This window comes from Agaricus bisporus (assembly GCF_000300575.1).
Source record: "Agaricus bisporus var. bisporus H97 unplaced genomic scaffold AGABI2scaffold_6, whole genome shotgun sequence".
Taxonomy (NCBI): Eukaryota; Fungi; Basidiomycota; class Agaricomycetes; order Agaricales; family Agaricaceae; genus Agaricus; species Agaricus bisporus.
The window spans coordinates 448,749-465,290 of NW_006267369.1; the positions used below are offsets into that span (position 1 = coordinate 448,749).

The 16,542-nt window shown below is 46.0% G+C and overlaps 5 protein-coding genes across 5 annotated transcripts; all 5 read right to left on the reverse strand.

The window, feature by feature from the left end:
• Positions 1–278: 278 nt before the first annotated feature.
• On the reverse strand, positions 279–1,210 carry AGABI2DRAFT_71430 (hypothetical protein; the record flags this gene model as incomplete). The annotated part of the gene is made up of 2 exons (XM_006461603.1): positions 279–871; positions 931–1,210. 2 exons carry the CDS (start codon positions 1,208–1,210, stop codon positions 279–281), a joined length of 873 nt encoding a protein of 290 aa, XP_006461666.1.
• A 1,742-nt stretch (positions 1,211–2,952) lies between these two features.
• Positions 2,953–5,112, reverse strand: AGABI2DRAFT_222486 (hypothetical protein). Its single transcript, XM_006461605.1, has 11 exons — positions 5,022–5,112; positions 4,938–4,969; positions 4,790–4,882; positions 4,647–4,721; positions 4,518–4,586; positions 4,083–4,468; positions 4,009–4,026; positions 3,772–3,945; positions 3,626–3,715; positions 3,526–3,576; positions 2,953–3,472 (listed from the first exon to the last, which is right to left on the reverse strand). The coding sequence occupies exons 1-11, from the start codon at positions 5,048–5,050 to the stop codon at positions 3,161–3,163; spliced, it is 1,329 nt and encodes a 442-aa protein (XP_006461668.1). The 5' UTR covers positions 5,051–5,112; the 3' UTR covers positions 2,953–3,160.
• Positions 5,113–6,893: 1,781 nt separating this feature from the next.
• Positions 6,894–8,354, reverse strand: AGABI2DRAFT_222487 (hypothetical protein). Its single transcript, XM_006461606.1, has 6 exons — positions 8,192–8,354; positions 8,123–8,140; positions 7,943–8,070; positions 7,785–7,890; positions 7,446–7,733; positions 6,894–7,381 (listed from the first exon to the last, which is right to left on the reverse strand). Exons 1-6 carry the CDS (start codon positions 8,315–8,317, stop codon positions 7,058–7,060), a joined length of 990 nt encoding a protein of 329 aa, XP_006461669.1. The 5' UTR covers positions 8,318–8,354; the 3' UTR covers positions 6,894–7,057.
• A 763-nt stretch (positions 8,355–9,117) lies between these two features.
• On the reverse strand, positions 9,118–11,444 carry AGABI2DRAFT_118533 (hypothetical protein; the record flags this gene model as incomplete). The annotated part of the gene is made up of 16 exons (XM_006461607.1): positions 9,118–9,319; positions 9,376–9,518; positions 9,572–9,593; positions 9,646–9,889; positions 9,950–9,977; positions 10,029–10,247; positions 10,294–10,317; positions 10,374–10,401; positions 10,450–10,455; positions 10,512–10,521; positions 10,596–10,690; positions 10,748–10,878; positions 10,965–11,034; positions 11,094–11,175; positions 11,240–11,281; positions 11,345–11,444. 16 exons carry the CDS (start codon positions 11,442–11,444, stop codon positions 9,118–9,120), a joined length of 1,446 nt encoding a protein of 481 aa, XP_006461670.1.
• Positions 11,445–12,362: 918 nt separating this feature from the next.
• On the reverse strand, positions 12,363–15,937 carry AGABI2DRAFT_205497 (hypothetical protein). Its single transcript, XM_006461608.1, has 14 exons — positions 15,633–15,937; positions 15,320–15,581; positions 15,026–15,267; positions 14,900–14,972; positions 14,824–14,849; positions 14,689–14,767; positions 14,578–14,634; positions 14,480–14,528; positions 14,388–14,429; positions 14,298–14,333; positions 13,566–14,243; positions 13,267–13,506; positions 12,877–13,213; positions 12,363–12,827 (listed from the first exon to the last, which is right to left on the reverse strand). Exons 1-14 carry the CDS (start codon positions 15,727–15,729, stop codon positions 12,484–12,486), a joined length of 2,562 nt encoding a protein of 853 aa, XP_006461671.1. The 5' UTR covers positions 15,730–15,937; the 3' UTR covers positions 12,363–12,483.
• Between the last annotated feature and the right edge of the window lie 605 nt (positions 15,938–16,542).

A 16,542-nucleotide genomic window follows, 5' to 3' on the forward strand; every position in this document is an offset into this window, starting at 1 on the left:
TGCAGCCGTTGGTACTGATTTCCTAAAATTACTGCGGTTTTTATTCGGCTCCGTGAGTCTCGCGCCACTTGGGAGCATGTTAAAATGGATGTTCCTGAGAATACTGTCATGCGGCTGTAATGGATCTATCATATCTTAAATCTATCTTCGTTTATTTACATTGTAAATTGTCGTCATTTTCGTCATTCTATATGCTATACGCAACGGAGCGAAGAACGAAAGAATCGGAGAAACGAGGCAACAACAACCAAAAATAACACCTATGATCTGAAGCCTACCTAAGAGAACAAATCTTCCTGTCCGGCGACAAGCCCACCAAAATAACACGTCAAAGCTTTCAGCTTACTCCCCATCCACTCCTCTTCAACCTCAATCCGCTCTCCCGATAACTTTACCGAACGGCCATGATCATCGGTAGCATTTAACAAATCACTGATTTCTGGAAGATCAGTGTTGCGAGGTAAATAATATGCAATGTTTGATGTGATTCTGCGTGTGAGAGTAAAAAGATCTTTCCCGTGAATAGGCTGAATAGATGAAAAGGAATAAGTGGGGTGTGAATCTTGACCATCAGTCTGAGGGAGATTATCCTTGGCAACGTTGTTGACGATGTCATGGCTGGGTGAACCTGAGAGGTAGGAAGGGCCACCCCACGGAGGACTGAGAAACACGACGTCAATCTTTCTTGTTTTAGTTCGTGGCGGCGTCGAGGTATTTGATGACGGCGACGGGGTCGAGAACGAGGAAAGATATGCGCGGGCAAATGAAATATAATCTGCTTGGATAAATTCTATACGATCTGCAACGCCGTATATCTGAGCGTTGTGCCTCGCCAGCGCTAACCTCGTGGGATTGGTATCCAGCGCAATCACTAGAAAAGGGCGAGCCTCAGCTGAAGGTAAAAAAAAAAGATAAATTTGTCCTCCAAACCTCGTTCGCAAGTTTTGGCAAAAGCGATAGTATTCCCACCGACACCGCAGAAAGCATCTAAAACGACGTCGCATCGACATCGCTCAGCTATTTGATTTGCAACCCTCTCAGGTGTCACGCTGTACCATCCTTCTTCATCGAGAAGGCATCCAGGCGGCGTATCGTATAACGAAAAATATCGTGTTCGCTGAGAGAAGTCTACAAGCGGAGGCAACCAATACAAGTGGCATGAGTTTGTCGTTTTAAGCGACGTTAAGAACCCTATGACAAGCACGGACATTTCTTGAGATGATCTGGGACCATAGCTTCGTTGGTATATGTGGGTACGAGACCGGTCGCGTCATAGTGAGGAATGATTTTTTGTTTCTTCGATATTGTTGCGACAGAAGTAAAGATTGGCGCTGACGCAGAGTCTGTGTTTGTTTCGCCATTAACTTCTTTCATTGTAAGATCGTTCTGCTCGTGAGCCGAGACAGCTGGGTCGACAGAGTTCGTTGAGATCGAGGGTTGTGTCCCGGACTCTCCTTCATTCAAAGCACTGATAAAACGCGACAGCCCAGTCATCCCAGTCCTTGATTTACGTTTGCCCATCTTTGTGCCAGCAAACAAATCGTATGAGGGAAGGCAAGACGGTAGGAGGAAAAGGGCGAACCAGAGATCAATTCTCTCCTGTGCAAATTCCCACAATCCAAATTTAGTACATAATTTAGTATGCATTCATGATCAGTCGGCGAAGCTGGTGCGAAAATCTAGAGTAACCAGGCCCAATCTCGTCACTGCGCTATGGGTTACAGCAGCATGAATGGCAGAACTCACTGGAGGCAGATCCGCCGCATCGGATCATCCTAAGAGATTGAGAGAGATAATCATTAATCCGACTCATCGGAATCTCTGGCACTGGTTGAATAAGAGCAAGATGCTTTGGACGGACTCCACGAGCTCCACCAACTTATTTTCGTTGTTCTTAACCCCTATAACGACCAAAAAAAGTCGACCTTCATGATCATAGTTCAAAGTTCAAAACCATAGTATCTCTCACTAAGTCCAGACCTTTCAGCAACGTCATACGATATCAAAAAGCAGCGCACTCTAAGTATCTAGACCGAGCTTCTGAATAATTTTATAAGGGCCCATAAAATCGTACAATTGAAAAAATTACAACGAGGGGTGAGCGGTAAACGCACGCCTACTTCAGCAAGCTTTGCATTGCCCTGCATTGCCTCTTTATTGAAACTTCGATGCCCTGATATCAACTAATGAGGCATCCTTGACTAAATTTTGCGGAAGCATAGGGGTTTGGAAATCAATTTTACTCAGGAGCAGACGCTGCGAGACTTATGCATCTTTTAGTATGCGCCCCACGAATGATACAGCTGGACAGCCGAGCAGCGTAATGGCCCGTGGTTGTAGGAATCACTATGATGAAGCCGGGGGATAGATTCTATCTGATCTGCTACGTCGCATATCTTGGCGTTGTGTCGTTTCGTTACAGGTTATCTCATCTAGGGTAAGTGTCTAGCGTAATCACTGAGACAAGGTGAGCTTTAGCTTTAGCTAAGAAATGACAGTTTTGCCTCAAGATTGTTCAGCGGCTTCATTTGCAATCCTCTCGGAGGTCACGCTTTGTCCAGGAGACATCAAGGGGACCCTTCTTAAAAACCCTTGAAAGGGAAATTACCAATACAAGAAATTCGTTTCAAAAGAAGTTAGATAGATGACTGATCAGGACAAACATTCTTGAGATGATCCGGGACTATTCAAAAATCATTCCTTGATTCTTCAGAGAAGAGAGGTTGCCGTTGATATAGTGGAGTGAATGCTTCTACCGTCTCCTCTCCGTTACCTTCTGTGATTGACAAATTGTTTTGCTCATGAAGGTGTGGGATTGCGTTATTAGACATAGAGGGATGCGTTTCAGATTCTTCTTCATTCAGAGCAGTGATTTTCAAAAAAATTGAGCTTACTTTCGGTTGCCTAATCATGATGTAAAGCAAAAAAGATACGTAACGCACGTAACAACAAAACGCAAAGTGGATCAATTCTATCAGATACATATTCCCACATTCCAAATATAGTACAACATATAGTAGTACAGTCTGCATTTAGTCTGCGAAGTCTGGTTGGAGAAGCTAGCGTAACGAGTTACCATGGCACATGAATACCGTAATATATAATTCCTTTTGAATACAAGTGAGGACCAGCCTGAGAGATGGAGAGGGGAGCAACGAGATCACGACTCCAACAGTTGAATAGCTTCCTCATAAGCATCGTCGGGCGAAGTCGACCAAGTCCAAGCCCAATTTCGTTTGACGGTTTCCATGAGCTCCACGAGCTTATTTTGTAAAATTTCGCCCTGTAACGACGAAAAATCGATGCCTTTATATTTCAAACCGAAATATTGGCCATTCAGTCTCGATCCCTCAGAAACATCAAGTGCTCGAGGCCGTCGAACGATATCGAAGATCTTTAAAGCGCGTTGTATTGAAGCGTAACTTCCGTCGGTGCTGGGGTGCCCGAGGACGGTAGCTAACACGTATGCATCCTGTTGGGGCAAATGTTATAGAAATGAAAGTGGGAAAGGGTTATAAATCATACTTCGATAGATTGCCCTGCACCTGAGCCTTGGGTCGGATGCATGGCGTGTGCCTACGATCAAAATGAGATTTCACATCCACGAGTCTAGAACCATGCTTACTGCATCTCCCATGATCGCAACGCGACCATCGACAAAAGTGGAGAGCGGCTTAACGGTGTGAATTGCCCAACGTAAGGGTTGATCGGCACACTAACGGAGAAGGATTAGCGACTAGCCAGCGAAACTGAAATGCAACACTCAGTCACATTGACGAGCATCTGAACCTCAGGCTCCCAACCTATGAAGTGCTTTGCTAACTCCTCTTTTTCAGCGGGTGCAAACCAAGGTCCATCGAATTTGGTGTTTTCCTTTTCGTGACGTGCCACAAATGCGGCAAAATTTATCATTTTCCCCCCAGAAATAGGATAAGCAACGATGTGCTGCCAACAGAAATCAGGAAATATGCATCAATGCGAAAGGTCGCTAAGCGATTCGAGACTCACAGCATTATTTCCAAGGTACTACATTGTTGAATAATTCAGAACAAAGGGACACATGGCGTTAGAAGAAAACCAACCTGAACTGGCTGGGTGAAAACGCGATGATTAGGGCACCGGGATCGTAATGCTTCAGTAGGTATCACCGCGCGATATGAAACTGTACCACTCCACAGGGCTTCAATGGAAGCCAGGTAATCAGCTGCTTCTGCCCTTCGACCCTCTGATTGGGCTAACTGTGCCTTCTCCGTCATGAGAGTTTTTCGTACCGCGGACTTTAGTCCATCAGCACCGATGAGTACGTCGCAAGTTGCGGCAGATCCATCTTCAAACCAAAGCTTGATAGGTCCGTTATGCCGCTGGGTGTATGCCCGGAGACGCTTCCCACAATGTATCTTGTACTGCGAGCCGAGGCGTCTCAAGAGCACCTGTTGGAAGTCCGCTCGATGAAACGAGATGAGAGTCCCTAAATATGTCAGGAAATTCTATTAGCTACCATGAGCTTATTTACATACCTTGTGTAAAGAGGGTGTAAAAATCAATTCCCTGTGCACAATCACTTTTGCGGTATGAAAAGGTACGAACTACAATGACAAAGTCAAGACTTGTCCTTGTAGACCAGACATGATAAAACTTTCCTGGACCTTCTCGACGTTTTACTTCAGTCACTCTCAATAGCTCGTCTTCCAGCCCAAGCTTCTGAATGATTTCCCATGGACCTTTAAAATTTAACCATGGCAACAATTAGTCATTTATGAGCGGTGAGCAGTAGAGGGGCCGGGCGTACGCGGAAAAACACCAACTCCAGCACCTACTTCAGCAAGTTTGGTAGCAGCCTCGAATATTGAGACTTCAACATCCCGATATCTGGATAGCGCAACTACAGAAACAATTAGTTTCTTCCCCAAAATGAAGACAAAACGAATAAAGCTCACTCGCAAGAACTAGCCCGCCTATCCCACAACCACTGGTTTATGCATTGAGTGGTTGAGCTGACGATAAATAACGATATCACATACCAGATACTGACTCTCAGCTTTGTTGGCATAATTGGATGCACTTTGAGGAAGAATATAGGAGCCGTTTAAGTTGGTTGTGTTCAGGGGTAAGAGTTAAGCGGTTTTATCCAGAGACAGATAAAATATTGGCTCCATCTTTATGTGGCCGGTCTCTTGATTGAATTACACGGTTGGACCGGCCTTGTGAAGTGTCGAACGGTAGGAACATCTAACAAGAATTCTTGACAATCTACGGAGATCTGTACCAGATAAGGGGTTGGTTTTTGTCCCACGATTTGGTCGCCCCTTCGAGGCCGCGTTGAAACCTTGGTGACATGCTCATGATCAGCAATATCTTTTTCCTCTTGTGTCGAGTTGGTTATTAACCAATTTGACACTATAAAAGTGCAGATTGCACAAAAGTAGGTGTTCTATTTATTCTTATGTGTATAAGCGAGCATGTACAAGAAACAAAGCGAAAACTAACCGAATTAGAGAGCAGATTGACAGAATACGGCAAGATTGTAGAGCTTTGATCCAAGGTGGGAAAAAAGTGGTCGCTCAGGATGGACCTGGGATGGACTCAAGTTGATCATGTCGGGCATAATTCATTTCGGATTACGTTTAAGGCCTTGTTCAGCGCAAGACATTATTGATCGAATAAGGCTTAGCTGGAATTTATATTGTCATTGTAAATCCTCAACCCTGTAATAAAATATGCCTCCCTCTGGCTTTCCTGGCTTTCGTGTAGTGTACTCTACCCCTCATGAACGCCTTCGATTCGGCAGATGAGGAGCTTATTGAGCATCGTATCTTATCATCCATGTACGTACTATTTGGGACAACAGGTCTGTTTAATTAGATGTGCTTATCGTCTGACCTTTCCTTCAAGTTGGATTTGCTTCTTGGTCAATGAAAAAAAAAGTCGGGAGTAACTGGGGCTTTATTGCATATGTTTTGAGCGGTAAAAGGGGGTTGAATACTGGCAGGCATATACTATTTTTCAATTACAAGTGCAGGTTCTGATTCAATTCACACTCACACGATATGTTCGTCGAGTGATCCCACTATTATTTTCGATTGTTATATCTTAAAGTCTGATGAGCATACCTCGGGTTCTTGTCGCTCGGACTAAAGTTGAACACTCACCACCAGTGCCATGAGTCTCGTCTATTATTACGCAGAAGGCCCAGCGGTCTGGATATGGACTGGCTTTGATCGCGAGTGCCAATGCATTGATGTGTGCCGGAGAACTCCACGCTTTCCCGATGATTCATTTGAGCACACAGCCCCGTTTGGAAAATGCGAACAGATGTATCTTCTAACCACTACCAGTAGTTACACCTCTATTGATCATCGCGTTGATGAGGCTGGCGAATACCTGGCGAGTACCTGGCGAATACTATCTATATGAATTACCATGACATTCATACATTCCTCTTGGCAAAAGCTGTGAACATGTGCTGCTTTTAGATGGATTGATTATAGCTCTTTTTCCAATTCTGGTACGCTACAGAAATTGTGACTGAAAGCTCCCTCTGGCCATGAGTCAAGGACCATGCCTCCAAAACCGGGATACAGGACAAGCATAAATTTGGCAGGTAGCAGCTTGAACTCAACCACAGCGAAACATAACGGCAGGTTTTTTGCCAATTAGGCGAAGTTAGGCGAAGTCCGAATGTTTCTTTTTCTCTTTCCGTTCCTGGCCCAATAGAAGGGTCGGACCTTGTAGCTATCACCGCTTTTAACTCCCCTTTGATTTCGGTTCACCACGTTGGCCTTGGTGTCTTCTTAACGTATATTCTCAACGTCCTGTGAGTTTGCCTCAAGCGTCAGCGTCTTTTCTAAACTCTCGGGATGGAAGTTATTAAAAAGCCGCACAGATCGTGGGCTAGTTTTTGCATCATGACTTTCAAATGTGTACGTCAGGCTACCATGTTATTCCCGGATGAATCGCGCGAAGTAGGCCCCCCAGACTACGAGACATTGATAGGTAATTCCAGATGTCGTCACGGAAAAGCAATAGTACAGCTATAACCGCTGAAGAATGAATGATTTTACCAGCCGAAAATCATGTCAGAAACATGACCCAGTACACCTCTATTACTAGTTGGAGTTGCAGCGTTGCTGGCAGGGATTCCACTGGGTTTGGGTGCCAGTGGCGTTGAAGGTTTAGGAGGAGCTCCTGCTTTCCTGAAAGCAGATGTGGAGGGAGCGAGCCTTATGGGAGTACCAACGCTAGGGGTATTCGAGGTAAAAGGCGATTGCGTCGGTTCGTCGACCATCATTGCCGAACCCGAAGAACCGTTTTCCGCGACTGCTCCCGAAATGCTCGATCGGAGGAGTGGTTGCCCCAGTGCTGCTTCAGCTTGCGCTGGCTCCTGTCAAAAGCATGGAGTGGTCAGAAACAATGAGTCAACCGAATACGAAACGATAATCGCTTACCGCCCACTTGGCCCCGATCATCCAACTACCCGCGAAAACCTCGCCATTTTTTCGAACCGCCCGGACAGCATCTGGTGCTTCGTGATAACCAATTCTGAAGCAATTAAGTACTTCCGTATTGGGTTCCGCCTCTGTCGAATTCCCAAGTGATTTGAAGTACTCGACAATAAGTGAATATTTTTCTGGGGGGTAACCGAAGATAACCACATAAAGTGGTTGAGAGATTGCAGCGTTGGGGCTGGGGCGCGCGTGGCGTCGAGCAAGGTGCGATGATTCGGGTGACAGATTCTAATTTTTGTTGTCAGCCGAAATCTAGAACAGGAAAATCGGTTAACCAACTTTGGATGGCATGCCACGAGGCGTTGAATCAGAGTGAATTTCGTTGGGTATATCATGAATAGAGCTCCGTGGTGGGGCATCTTCATCTGCGAATGTCTGCCGCTGTCTTTGTGGCGCCTCATTAATCTAAAACCGGGAAACAGGTGCGAAATTCCTACCGCGTGCTTTGAAACATAGATTCCATGCCAAATTCAGATGCCGATCCCCTCGTGAGCACATTATTGAGCTTGGCTTTCGTTTGAACGATAGGAATATCATCGACACGCTGGCCGCTTTGGACGTTATTCTGCTCAAACATTGACACATGTTGTAGCGGGCATTAAAAAAGCATCAATTACCGTGTCTTGCGATGTAGACTGTGGGAGAATATGTTGGACAAAGAATTAAAGCAGCGAAATCAAACAGACCATTAAGTATCCTGGTTGATAATGGCTACGCGACTGTGACAAACTGTCGCTAAACGAAGCACCTAGTTGCCCGCTTGTGCTTGAACTTGCCCACGCATTAGGGTGCGTACTTGTGGATGAGGACATGCCTGCGACAGTGAAAGACGAGCCGAACGAGCCAGACATTGCTGTAGTAGTAGAGCTATCCTGAGCGGTTCACCAAACAACACCTGTATTTGGCTGAAACCCCAGGAATAAATAGTATCACGTGCATACCGTGCCACGCAGCACGTGCGTAACACTTGAGCGGCTTATGTAACGCATCACGCATCAGCAACCAATGCATGGGGGAAGGCATCATAATTGGTGTTACCCCCGAGGTGATCCCGCTTTATTATTTATCGATCACATCAGTACTATTGACAGCTAAGTAAGGAACAATAGGGAACAATGTATGATAGGGACCGAATCCCTTTACGACTACTGCGATTCCATCGGATAAGATTCCTTACGCCTTGAGTATGTCGAGGACTCGGGAAGAGGTCTTCGCAGCATGTTCAGCTCATCCATCCGGCTAGGTTTAACCAGCCTGGAATGTTTCGTAAGACCTAGTAGCCCCGCCATAACACCGCCCCGCGATTTATCGATTAACGCCGAGGATAACGTTTAGTTTGTCTTGCTGATCCGTTTGCCGATGTGTTAAAAATCCAGGGTCGAGATTATTGTCACCAGGGTCCAAGCTATTATGGTGGCCGTTCCATACTGGTAAGCTAGTGAGGTCAGATATAAAGCCTTCGCAATGAGCGTATTTAATTATCAAGGATTTTAGTCTCCGAGTGCATACATATATTATGATAGATAAATAATGTTGTGAGAGTCCACATGTGCGAGTATGTCCGAGTAATGATGAATGATAGAAACAATGAAGATGTTTTTGCTCGACGTGATTACATCCAGGAAACCAGTTCCTCCTCGGCCCTCACCGCTTCCGCTCTGACAACGGTTGGAACATTCGCTTCACGCGGTACGAGGTGATAGGATAGTTGGTGAGGTTGTATTGACAGATAGCCGTCCATTGAGTCCTTGTCCGGCAGAATTGGCTTTCCAAACTCATCCAATGGCGGTCGGACGTCGAAAGCCCATAGAGTTCTACCATCAACTTCAGTAACCAACAGAAATAGGATGATCGTCCTTGAAATACTCACCGAGCGAAAAGGATTGAAAGCGAATTCATCGCAATATGCATACCTGGACACATTCGGCGACCGAAGCCGAACCCAGCTGTGAACGTAGGAGTTTTGCCATCCAAAAATCGCTCGGGTTGGAACATATCGGGATCGGGGAATATCTATGAATATAGATAGTCAGGTCTTCGGTCATGGTCAGTTTGGATTGACTAACCTCTGCGTCATGAGCCATTGCACTTGGTAACGTCAGTACCGATACACAGGCACCAATGAAGCTCAGGGACTTACTAGACATTTGCATGAATTCGGCTTCCTTTGGGGATGAACATTCCGTTGTAGACATCATCACAAGTGTTGCTGTGGGGTACTCCAAGCGGAACTGTCGGTCGCCAGCGAAGAGTTTCTTTCATAACCGCTTGCGTATAAGGCAAGAGCTGCATATCGTCAAACTCAGGTTGGCGTTCCGAGCCAACGACGCTATCCAGTTCTTTTTGCGCTTTCCGCATAACGTCCGGATGGAGCAACATCGCCACTAGAGGTAATTGAAATTGGTTGAGAATGGTGAAGTCGCCACACAAAGTCAAGACTCAACTGATGAACATGTGATATATCGCTACGGTCTGCACTGAAGAATAACTCGCTAGAACGCACTAGAAAGGGGAGGAGCTTACACTTGACACTCCCGCTTGCCAGGGAGCACTGAGAGCATAGGCAATCTCAACGTCGTTGAGACACCAATGTCGGTTCTTCTCATGTGCTCTGCTGGCGACAGAGGGCATAATCGTCCCTTTCTTCATGCGTTCCCGCACGTCGTTCAACAGACCGAGGTAGACTCTGGTATCTCGTCCACGCATCCTTTCCGGTTCGTAACGGAACCATTGCAACCATTTCTACATCAATTAGCTCGAGTAATCTCAACAGAACAAATTAGCTTACTGGCAAATAGAGGAGGAACGGGTACTGGGTACTGGTATAAGGACCCCATATTGGACACAAAAAGAATGCCAAGGACACACCGAGTCAACCCACGAGTTGCTGATATCCCTGTTTGAACATTTAGAACTGGAACTCGTAAATCAGGAGTAAACATACAATACTCTGTTCAAGGATGAAATCAGCATCAAATACTTTGGCACTGGGGTAACGAGACTCACTTTGTCAGATCTGTTGATCACGGCGATTAGGGAATAAGCCAATCAGCTCACACGACAAACAGCAGGAGCTTTAATACAACTCACAACGGTCAATTTCTTGGTTATCTTTCACTAATTTATCATCCATGTCTTTCACTCTTCTGCCATAGGATACGCTCGACGTAATGGAGATGGCATACCTAAACGCGAAATCCATTGTCAAATGGGCAACATGTGAGGCATTGCGAAGAACTCACCGTCGCACACGCAACTCATACTCTTCAGCATTTTTCGCATATAATAAATCCTTCGATAAAACTTTCGATTCTAAAGATTGAAGTGTCTTATAGTCTTGTGATGCGTCGACGGATAATCCTGCATGCATCAACTGTAACCCGTGACCGAAGAAGCAAGGAAACAAGCAATAGTTGATCACCCGATCTCTCAAATTCAAAAATAACGAAAACGACTCACAGCTCTCCAATTTCTCCAGCGCGTACCGTAAGGCATTCCGACTCCTCGCATGCCACCTGAGAGAATATCTCTACCAAGCCACCCAAGAGTCAGGGACGATCATCGATCACAAAGGTGTCTGTGACTGACCCCATGATGTTTCTAGGTCGACTAGAATAAATATTTCCCCTTTTTTCTAACATATCTGTGGCTACCTGAAGGCTTCCCAAGACTGTCGTAAACACAGATAAGACTCTCACCGGGTCGACTGGGAATTGAAATTGAAGAAAACATACCTATGATGGGGGTCCCGCCCAACCAGAATGATATTATATCACCTAAAGTGAATTTAATTATCAATATACTACCCAACCACTAGGCTCCGCAAGCTTGATACCCACCGAAACTTTTATGCCATTCCAAATACTGTTTCCAAGGTTGATAAAAGGGTACATCCCACCGGTTATCTCCAAAAATACCAGGTGCGGGTCCAGGAGGCATACACCACCTAGTTTTACGCCTCCACTGCAGACTGATTGCCACCAGACATATGCCACTACACGCAATAAATGATAACACTGAATCCATGGGGAAGCAAGTCATATAGAATAGGGAAGAGGACGAGAAGAGGAACCGGTACCGACTCCACAAAATGGAATAGAGAAATGCTAGGTTTCGAAAACACTGAGTGGCAAGTGAAAGGGGAAACAAAACGTTACAAGCTCATTGAAATGGTCGTTCCGTTAAATATACCTTCGCGAATTGTTGGTCCATCAAAAAGTATTGAATGTGCTGGTAACCTGATTCGGATTTTAGCCCTGGGGATAAAATTCCGAGTCGGAGATCTTGTATCTCGAGCCTGGGGTTACGCAAAAAATGGGGATCAAAACACAATTATGCCCACACCCAGCCCCCACCCACTTTGGGTTTGTTTGTGGCGACCGCGCTTACACGAGGAACAGTTAAAGTCATGTGTGGTCCTGCAAGATCAAGCTTCTGAGAAAGACTTTAGAATAGCACTCGGTTGCGTCATGGAGGCTATCTTACGTTTTCTGCCGTTCCCTTTTCCAGACATACTCTCGAGTTATAATCAGGACCAAGACCTTCTCGCGCCCAGTATCTTTTTAAGTAACTCCGTGGCAATCAGGTTAAACTCAAGACTCTGAGGTACCGAGGGGTTCACCAGTGAGCGCGAATCAATAATCCCTCTCAGGCGAACCTAGACGAAACCGATAGTGGGTCGAGGGACTCCAAGTTTTAGCAGGGTATGGTTGATCACCCTACGTTTGAATTGGGACGCCAAACATCGTGACGTGCGTGGTCTCAGCAACAAACACGCCACATGTCCAAGCCATCGTGCTTACTGGGCAGCAATTCACATAATGGATGGCTGCAGGATTCACCGTGTAATATAATTGATAAGTCAACTATTGCCTTGGCGCAAAGGGTTTATATAATGAATAGAAGAAAAACCATAAAGTCGTGAGATTCATAATTACTACATCCATACGTCTATCAAGCAATGCGACTCACGCTCGGCTCATAGTCGTGTAACACCTCCAACGCAGCTCATGAACAAAGCATCAATGGTACCACCTGATTTCTCATCCAGCCATTGGTCAAGCTCCTCAAACAGTTTCATCGCGGGCCCGCCTTCCGCCTTAACTGCCTTCTTCCCGGGCCACATTCCCTTCTCGGCTAAACCTATGAAATTCACTAACAACGTCTCGTCGTCCGTTGCGTTCGGAGGGGACTTGATGACCAGATCAACACTCCACGTGTCGATACCGTAGAAAGACGCCTCCTTGATAAAGTGACGGCCATGCTCATCCGGAGGATCATTGTCCAACGTCCATTTCAAAACATGAGCATCAAAAGCAATCACTGCAAGGAAATTAAAAACAGGCTGTGCATATGGAAGAAATATACGTACCAGACCAAATGAGTCCCGGATGCTTAACCTCTAGCGTCAAACTCCGGGTTCCTGCGTCCGTGTCGCGGATATCGTTAATGGCGGAGACGGAAAACTGCTGATCAGCTACCCATGGTGATTTGTAACTTCTCTCGACCGCCAACGGCACTTTGTATGGAGTAAGAAAGGCGGAAAACGGATATAAGGTATCCCAATCCGAGTTGTAATCATTCATCACAATCGGTTTGGGCAGAACATCAGCTGTGGAGAATTCTTTCGTCACATCTTCCACGAGAAGCTCGTATCCTGGTGCACCATCCGCTCCCGCTATATGTAGGTGATGTTCTCCTGTTGTAATCTGATGGTGGTGATTTAAGATCTTCTCTTCGTAAAAATAAACGGAAGACAAACATTCTCAGCGTGGATTACAAATAATCTCTTCTGGTGCATCTCGTCAAATGGTCGTCTCATAGAAAACACAGCCATGACAATTGCGGTGGCAATACTAGACAGAACAATACCGTTCCATATTTTCCGACGTTCAAACCTGTGAATGAAAGGCAAGAGTGCGGGAATAATCTGAGAGCCCAGTATGGATACGATGCTTGCGACTATATGATCTGCAGGCGCCTGCGCTCCGATACGGCCGGTCTGAATGTCAAAAGAGTAAGGGACCAACCGAAACCATGAACATGGCGCCAAAAACGCACAAGAGGGACAAAGACTTCAGCTACGGTAGCGAGTATAAGTGTGCCAACAAGCAGTGGCTCCACTTGTACCAAGGCGTACGCCACCAAGGATATGGTCTTGGTACTCCCCGTGATCAGAGGGTTGATTAAGAGGGCAACAAGCATCGGTAGTCCGGATAAGAAAAACACGCTAGCAGATCCAATTCCAGCCATTTGAATGGCGAGTGCCAGAGTTGACTGTAACAGGAGCATGGCATTGAAAATCGCCTGTTCGGATATCGGACCAATCAAGTATTGAGATAATAAAACACCCAATATGCTTGGCGGCCCGTAAAGAACGACTGGGGCGAAAGGGCTTGAAAACCAGCTCATACCCTTGTTCAAGAGCTTGTTCATTATGAATGCCACCATGTTGGGAACGATGATAGTACCGAGGAAAGCCACAGTGACTGCCATTACACCTACGGCCACGCTGGCTCCTTCTCCGTTTTTCGAAGCAGACAGTCGTACGAATAGTACGGATGCGAGAAAGAATGCCCAATACATCATCTTCGCGGTTGCGAAGGAGTACATGAAGAATCTACCAGCCAACGTGAGATAAACAGTCGTTGGTGGAGTGTATCCTGAAGTCAGATTCGGAAGAGGTGACTCTTCAGAAGACAAGAAGCGAAGAAGTGCCAGGGTATTTTCCCCCATATGCTATTGAGTGATTTCAGATGAGTGATTCTAATTTTCCTGAGATAATTTAATCACCTGGGCAAGACCTGGCTGGATGTTCTCGACTAAATCCTAATTGAAGATGATATTTTGAGAATCTTGAAGGCCGAAGGAGAGACTACTGACCTTTCGCATATGGTACAGGTAACTGTTCCCAACTACTGCCATCTGAAATAAACTCAGCCGATTGTATCAACATCAAAGCAAGGGCTGCATACGTCAAGGCCGGTGACGTTAAGATAGTACTCAAACTGGCGGAAGTCGGTGCTACGGAAGTGTCAACTTAGAAATCCAGGAGCTCCTGAACGAGACTTACTCTGACAACAAGATGCCTGAGCTAAAAATATCACTCGCAAATACAGTGCCAAATGGTCTACGGAGAAAAGATAGTCAGATGGAGAAATGTGGATCTAAGATACTCGTATACCGTGGGACATGAGAATATGCTTCAATCATCTGCTCAGATGTTGCTTGAAAAAGTAATTCGCGACCCGTTGTTCCTGCAGCTGTGAATATCAAAAGTCAATACTTGATCGTATAAGGAATTAAATCGACTGGATACCTTCGAGGTTGATTACTGCTCGAACACTGGAATTGTCAGAATCGCGCATGATCATAAATCTCTAATAAAGACCTACGTTGAAGCAACGGGATGTTGAGATGAAAATAACTGGGAACCGTCTTGGAGTGATTCTTCAGCATGATTAAACACTAATGGCGTTCAGGAAACGATGTTCATACATAAAGAATTTGAATCGACTTACGGAGGACGATCGCATGTCTTGGTGACCAGTCCGGTGTATTGATTAAAACACGCATGCAGTCAAGCATTACTCCAACGGCAAGCCCGTCATCCGCAGCACCTGGGCTGGGTAATGTACTATCCACATGGGAGTTGACCAAGAGAGCATGTTCTTTGCCTGCTGGCGTACCATCCGAGATACGAATGACAACATTGGTCAAATCTACATAAGTCTTGTATAGTCTTTTGCCCATCATATCAAATCTAATAGGGGAGTCAGTCATTTTGATCGGCGCGCCAAGGGTAATTTCGTCACCTATGGCTTCCACTACCGCGTTGATGCCACACCTCACACTGTAATTTCCGCCCAGTGTGGGATATAATTCGTTGACATTCCTTCTGCATTTCTTCCGCACGTTGAGCCATCCACGTGTCTGCAAGAGCATGTTCAAAAGTTCCAACAGTTCTAAATCCGATGTCCTCTGATAGGTATTTGGCAACGCCAAGAATATTAGCTTCTGATATTTGCGGTAACTGAGTGGTCGGGTCAACAAGCTCGACAAGCGGTTGGGGTAGGGCTATGCAAAGTAAGTATAAGTACACTGAATGAAACGGACAACCTGACGCACTATAATGTTGTCTGAGCGAAAGCAACGGTACGCCTATGAGTATAGGGGACAGAGCGAGCAGGGAGCGCAGAGGCCCCCATTTCCAGCTCACAGTCATGATGAAACGCTTGAAATGAACGTAAAGCTACGCAAGCCAGCAGGGATGATTCGTAGGTGATCCAGGGGACGTTCCTCGAACTTGGCAAAGTTTACAAATCCTTCCTTTCCTCCGACAGCTACTGCGTGTTTCCTGGAAGAATATGTCTCTGAGGTGGCCAGCTGTACGCAAAATGCACGGTGTTGGAAGAAGGACTCTAGGGGCTCGCTGAGGTTGTATGTTAAATCCTAAGAAATCCGGCCAGTCACACGCGCGGCGGCCTTCGCGGCGCAGTCACGAGATCGCCTCCTTTGCGAAGCAGTGAGGCACCGACTTCAGAACCAAGGTAATCATCCCAATAAGCACCCTAACAGCATATTTCTTCAACTAATGTGCCTGCATTAAAAGCACATTTTTGGACGTGGCTTGTTTTTTTTTTCATGAGCGTTGACGACGTTGGTGAACATTCCCCAGATTCCACCGCATCCGGTAAGGCAGACTAGGCATGCCGACACCCATCGTGAGGCGGAGCGGAGGAAAATCATTACGCGTTGCGCAGTCCTATATGCTCAACCAATACTCGCTGCTGCTCAGCAGTGCTCAGCCTTCACAGATAGTGAGACTGTTAAAGAAACGGACAGTAATATCATTTTCCACTCCGCAGTCGACGAAGCGCGAGTACGTCACACACGGCGTGATCTCTCCCGCTGAACAAGGACCAAGGTAATCATCCTCGGCGCAGCCAAAATGCCTCTGCTTAGCAGACTCTGGCTATAAGTAGCTAAAATGTTCTCCCATCTAAAGCCTTACGGCCGAATCTCCTGCTTCTTGAAG